General features: G+C 31.1%; 1 protein-coding gene and 1 pseudogene across 2 annotated transcripts; one reads left to right on the top strand and one right to left on the bottom strand.

The window, feature by feature from the left end:
- Positions 1 to 3,723: 3,723 nt before the first annotated feature.
- Positions 3,724 to 4,800, top strand: LOC106337091 (LIM domain-containing protein PLIM2c). 2 transcript variants are annotated; one of them, XM_013776122.1, is made up of 4 exons: positions 3,724 to 4,022; positions 4,113 to 4,212; positions 4,287 to 4,315; positions 4,409 to 4,800. In XM_013776122.1, the coding sequence occupies exons 1-4, from the start codon at positions 3,888 to 3,890 to the stop codon at positions 4,781 to 4,783; spliced, it is 639 nt and encodes a 212-aa protein (XP_013631576.1). In that variant the 5' UTR covers positions 3,724 to 3,887; the 3' UTR covers positions 4,784 to 4,800. The 2 variants fall into 2 exon arrangements, with proteins under 2 accessions (XP_013631576.1, XP_013631577.1); XM_013776123.1 differs by having other exon boundaries at positions 4,290 to 4,315.
- Positions 4,791 to 6,668, bottom strand: LOC106337090 (annotated as a pseudogene).
- Positions 6,669 to 6,680: the final 12 nt, after the last annotated feature.

Raw genomic sequence — 6,680 nt, forward strand, 5'->3', positions numbered from 1 at the left:
CACGCCCACAAAGCATACACGAACGAAAACATTATCCAAACCTGAAGTGGCAAACATGGTGAAAGGGAGAGCCACCATAGATGCGATGAAAGTTGCAAAGAGATGCGAGAATCGAGAGGAAAAGAGAGACAAAACGAAATCATCAAACTATGGAACCGTCCTCGAGCTATAAAAGAAAGCATATAAATCAGAACACCAAAAATAGATCTTGAAAACCAAGACGAACAGAGACACTATTGACGGTAAGCCAACAACGATGAATACAACATCAAAGACGACTAAACTCTGGCCCAACCAAAGAAACAAAGTTCCAAACATCAGCTGAAATCTAAGGAAAAAGAGGACCTGTCAATATTGATTGGAACAGCCTACAATGCCGTGAGAATCAACCGAACAACTGAAAACTCATAAACCTGATCAAGAGAAAGAGGTGAATCTTTTTCCGGTGATGGTGAGAAGTATCGCACACCAGAAAGTTAACGAAATACATAGACGGTGACAGCTCAAGGTCAAAATACGGGGATATGGCAAAAAACACAGTTATAATAAAAAAAATAATACAATTTTGATGCTGAAACCGTTAATCTTAGAATCAACAAATGCGTAGATACAAAGTTATTGAAATTAAATATTCTTTTATGTTAGAGGCTCACTTCACTACTAACAAGTACTATACACACAAAAATAAATTATTCAAAAAAACAAACACAAAATATATTAATATATCACCTACTACTATAAAACACACTAAAAATACCAAGTAATGCTCTTAACAAATAAAAACAATAACAAAATTACATTATCCAAAAAATCATACTCTTAACAATAATAAAACAATATTCTGCGTGAACATCCCCTAGTTAATAATATACTCCGCAAATTTTAATAGATTTTAATGTACTTTAGAAAGTTGCACATCATAAGTACTTACTTTACTTAGACTACATTTTTACTCAATCTAAAAACTGCATTATTGATTCATCATCATTTTTGATGTACAAATAATATTTCAGTCATTTTGAAGTTCTATGTATGCTTCAAAGTTATAAAAAAACCTATATAAAGACGAAAATTAGAATAGAAACGGATTGATAAAAAAAAATTAATAGAAACGGACAACATATGTTGAAAAGCATCTCCACATGTGCAAGCCAATAACTTTTTAACTAATTAAATATTATTTGCGTTCTTTATAGTTAGGTGAATTAGGTAAATGCGACTTTTCATGAAATAAAAGTAACAAATACAAAAACTTATGAAACTGACAAAACCTTTTTCAGAAGAAAAAACTTATAAAAAGTGACCCGTTTCAAATTAACAATGAGTTCCAAAATAAAATGTACCTACCTACTTTATAATAAATTTAATAAAAACAAAAAACAACTAAGTAATCACTTCTACTAAAATTTCGATAACTATATTATTTTTAGTAAGAAGATTTGATTTGATCGGACCAAAATAAATAAAGTTAAAACATAATTTTATACACTTTTAGATCATGGTGATCGTAGTTGTTGGTATAAAAGACAACTAAATCTCGATTCGCGCAACCGCGCGAATTTTTGTTTTCATTTATTTTTATATAAATATTTTATTTTCAATTCTAAATTGGTATATATTATAATACATATGTGTATCAATTTTTTAAAACATAATAAAATTTTTTTCATTGAATAGATTGTTTCAAACTTTCACATGTATTTATATCTTCTTCTACATATATATTTTCGGATTATTATTTCATTATTAAAATCGTAACTATATATATAAAGATTAGTAAAATAATTTTTTACTGCCATATTCAAAGATATTGTAACATTTCACAAATTTAGAAAGTTTTTAAAAAATTAAAATTTCCGCTTCATAGATTTATATTATCGGGTAAATAATTAAACATTTAGTTTTTGTTTAAAGTTTTAAAATAAACGATATAGTTTAAAATTTGTTTTCATTGGTTTAAGGTTGTAAAGATTAATCATTGTTAGATAATATGATTTTTGTTATTTAAAAAAAAATCTTCATAATTTTAAAAGTTAACATCGACAAATATTTAAATATTTAACATATGAAGGTATAGTATTACAACATTAAATTATATATATTTAATTTATATTATCTATAAATCTAATGGATCATTTATTGTTTAAATCCAATTATTGATAGCCTAATAAAAATTTCTGGTAGGCCCAAAATTTAAATGATAAGATTAGAGATTAAATGTAACATGACTTTTTAGAAATAGGTCCATTAGGTCCATTTTTTAAAAAATCGCACATGAATCAAAGTTGTGAATTCTGTTTTAATATATAAGATTTTAAATATATAAGAAATATAAAACCAACCTCTGCAAGTCACATTTTAATAGACAATGGTTTATTAAGCGTAATGGTAAACCACCAAAAAAATACAACATTGCAAAGCGCACCACTTTGTTTGTTAATTATCACATTTTAATAATGGATTAGCTTTTTAAATAGATAATGCCATAATTTTGATACGTGATATTGTCTTTTTGGTCATGAAATAGTCACTATTTTAGTTGGGGTTTTGGCCAGGACAATATTGTATAAACATATATCATTTGTCTAACCATATCTACAATCTTATTAACTATGACAAAACTTGGTTTCCAACCTCAACCATTTGATAATACAAGTTAATTAATGGGGGATTGTAAGTCGTCTTTCAAAATGAAGGAATAGTATTAGTTTCCTATATTTACACGAATAGTATTAGTTTCCTATATTTACTTGATTCCTTTATATAATTTTTTTCATTTGACCGTAATTTATGCAAACAAACTAAATATGGATAGCGTATATACGCAATCACCAGTTGACCGTAACATTATATTGTTTATCATGTCGATTGAAGAACGTGACAAACATTGATGGGTTTTCCAAAATTGTGTTTGAGCCCGGTGAAGTTCCAAAAAATCAATGTTTTCAAAAAGAAGTAATACATTTCGTTTAATGAGTTTGTAAAATTACTGTATTTAGTTTGGTAAGTTGGTATCCTTCATTATTGTTCTTAATAGGATTGCAAAAGAAGAGTTCTAAAGACACTAACCGGTGTAATTGTGGTTTTTTCAGTTTTTTTTAATTGTTTCTTTATAAATTGTTTCTTTCATATTTTATTATTCTAGTGTAATGTTTTGGTTTATTTTATATTCAGAATTTATGTTATGAAAGTAATAATTATATTGTCTATGTTTTTCGTTTTATCTTAAATTTATAATTAATTTTATATATGTTTTTGCTTACGCTTATAGATTTGCTTCCAAGACGCATATTTCAATTACACCTAACCAATAACACAAATTGTTTTGGAAAAAAATTGAAACTTACCTTATATAAACATGCACCATTTCGTCACATCTTTCATTATATAACATGTATTATTTGTGATTATGTCTTTTACCTTTTTAATGTCTATAAATCAAAAGTTATATTTTTTTAATCCATTCAATCACCTAGTGCTTAGTAAACCAAAAAAATCTTGAATACTAACAATGGATAACAGTAAAGGAATAAAATAACAAATCATTGTATGATAATTTCATAGAAGCACCTATTTAATAAAAAAAAACCTTATATAATAACATCTCAAAAACGTCAAGCTACCTATTTATAAGCTTTGCACCAAACCGGGTGTCATTTGATGTACTCATGAAAATGAATTAGCCGGAATTAGATTATATATGTATATATGATAAAAAAAATATTTAAAGGAAAATAAAACATTTAAAGGGTTTTCCGCATTAGAATCTCAGCCATCAGAACCAAACATCTCAATTCTAGAATTTGAATAAAGGCAGAAAGCAAAAGACATTGATTCCTTTTTGTGACTATTTTGTGATCAGAAATCAAAAGGAAAACGAGAGAACAATGGCGTTTACAGGGACACTAGACAAATGCAAGGCGTGTGACAAGACTGTCTACGTTATGGATTTGATGATGTTGGAAGGAATGCCTTACCACAAGTCATGCTTCAGGTGCAGCCATTGCAATGGCACTCTCGTGGTATCTACCTTCTTCTTCTGATTCTTCCACCATTGTTCTTATGTTTCTGTGGAAACAAAAAGAAAAGAGAATGTTTCTTATCTTTCTCAGATTAGCAACTACTCATCCATGGATGGAGTTCTGTATTGCAAACCACATTTTGAACAGCTCTTCAAAGAATCTGGAAACTTCAGCAAGAATTTTCAGTCAGGTTAATATATTTTTGCTATGTTCATTTCACCTATGTTGGAAAGGCTAACAATCTTGCCTACTTTCTATTTGCAGCAGGAAAGACCGAGAAAACGAATGACGTGGTATGCACGTAAATGATCAAACATTCCTATCTTTTTGTTGGTTCATCAACTTATTTTTTTTTTTTTTAAATCTGATTTTCTGTGTGAATCTAGACGAGGGCTCCAAGCAAGCTATCTTCCTTCTTTAGTGGAACACAAGACAAATGTCCAGCTTGTAAGAAAACTGTTTATCCTCTAGAGAAGATCACAATGGAAGGGGAATCTTACCACAAGACTTGCTTTAGATGTGCACACGGTGGCTGTCCATTAACACACTCTTCATACGCTGCTCTCAATGGTGTTCTTTACTGTAAGGTTCATTTCAGTCAGCTTTTCCTCGAGAAAGGTAACTACAATCATGTCCTCCAAGCTACTAACAACCGACGCACACCTGAGGAAGACAAAATTGAACCCAACGAAAATGAAGCAAACCCTAAAGAAGAAGAAGAAGAAACTTCTGATGCAGTCCCTGAAGAACATGAGTCCTAAAATAATCTAAGAAAAAGAAAAGCTTTATTTATGAAATAAAAACTGCATATAATTCTATAATTGTAAAGTATTTATTCAAAATATGAACATGTAGAAAAATCTTATCATAATCTCCCATTAGATTCATTATTTTTGGACTTTATATATAACTTATCACACATGAAATTCAGAACTCTGAAAGTTGCTTGCGGTTGAAGAAACAACCAGAAGGGGTTTCTTGATATGGAAGCAAAGCCAACCTCACGGGACATGATGCTCCTTCTTCCACAGAAAAATCTCCAATATTGAAAGTCATATCCGTCCTAACAACCCCAGGACAAACTGAGTTCACTCGAATCTCGGGATGTTTCTTGGCTAGTATCCTCGTGTAACCATTTAAACTTGCCTTGGAAACCACGTAAGCTGCCATAACTTTACTCCAGTCTTTTGTCTTAATCACACCATCTTTGAATCGTTGAGAAGTTGGTCAATAACTTCGTCGATTCTTTCCTCTGTTAGATTCTCCGCGTCGCTCAAAATCCCTTTAGCCCATTCGTTTAGTAGATTCTAGTAGAAAAATCATCAACTGTAACGTTAATATAGAGTCTCTCCACCAACGTGTCTCAATCTTTCTTGATTTTTTTAGTACGTACCTTTAGTTGACCCATGAAGGATGATACGTTGATGATTCTAGGAGAATCAGACAACTGCAAAAGTGGAATAAGCGCTTCACACATTCTCTTTGGTCCATAGTAATTTATATTCAAGCATTCTTTAGCTATGTCATAATCATTCTCTGGGATATTTTCCTCCCAATTGAAATCTACCTTCCATGTGGAATCAACAAGAAAGTATCAATAGACTTGAAAAAGATTTACATCCTGAACATAAGTATATACTTACTTTCTCTTTTCCAGCTCTTATAGCATCAATATCAATGATCACACCACTCACCCCTGCGTTATTGATCTATAAAAGCAATCAAAAGATCACTCAACATTATACTAAAAAACAATGTTTAAGAAATTGCTAGACGCTTTATAGGAGGCTAGTGTAGAGACTAAACCGATTTTTAGAAAATTCATTTTTAATAAAATAGTTTTCATTTATATCTGATTTGCTGCCTAAGCGGACATCTAGAAGCTGTTTATACCAAATTTTAGAACATTGCTAAAAATTGTACAGTTCATAGTGACTAGACAAACCTAACCGGCTACACTATATCTTCCATTCTTCAATTTTCAAGATTAAACGTTACTACAATTGTTAATCACAAGTCTAATAAGAGCAGATCAAACTGATAAGCATACCAAGATATCGAGTTTTCCAAATTGGGCTTTAACAAACTGGGCGAGAGATGTGATACTAGCAGGATCAGTGACATCAAGCTGATGAAAGACAAGGGTTTGCTCAGAAACTCCAGTCTCTCGTCTCAAAGTCTCAACAGCTTCAAGTCCTCTCTTCTCATCTCTAGAGGTCAAAACAACTCTAATCCCACAGTTTGCTAATTGTCTGCAGATCTCAAAGCCAATTCCCTTGTTTGCTCCAGTAACTACAGCATATCTGCAAAACAACAGAAACAAAACCCACTAAGATTACAGGTTAGATCAAGAGCAAAGGGTTGATGATTTGAGACATGCCTTGGTGTTTCCTCTGTCATTGTTGAACCTTTTTCTTTCTTTCTGGATTTCGGACAAGCAGTTTCAATTATTCGAATTTCTATTTTCAAACAACAAAACGTATCCAATGAAGCCACGTAACTCAGAAGTTGATGTTCCTAACAAGATAAGAGTTAAATGGTCCAAAACAAAACCAGACAAATTCTCAAACCCGGTATGTTAGAATTGACATTCGAACCAACATATGAATCTGTTCGACTGCGCGTATGTTAGAATTGACATTCGAACCAACATATGAA

The sequence above is a fragment of the Brassica oleracea genome, chromosome C4, assembly GCF_000695525.1.
Source record: "Brassica oleracea var. oleracea cultivar TO1000 chromosome C4, BOL, whole genome shotgun sequence".
NCBI classification, from domain to species: Eukaryota; Viridiplantae; Streptophyta; class Magnoliopsida; order Brassicales; family Brassicaceae; genus Brassica; species Brassica oleracea.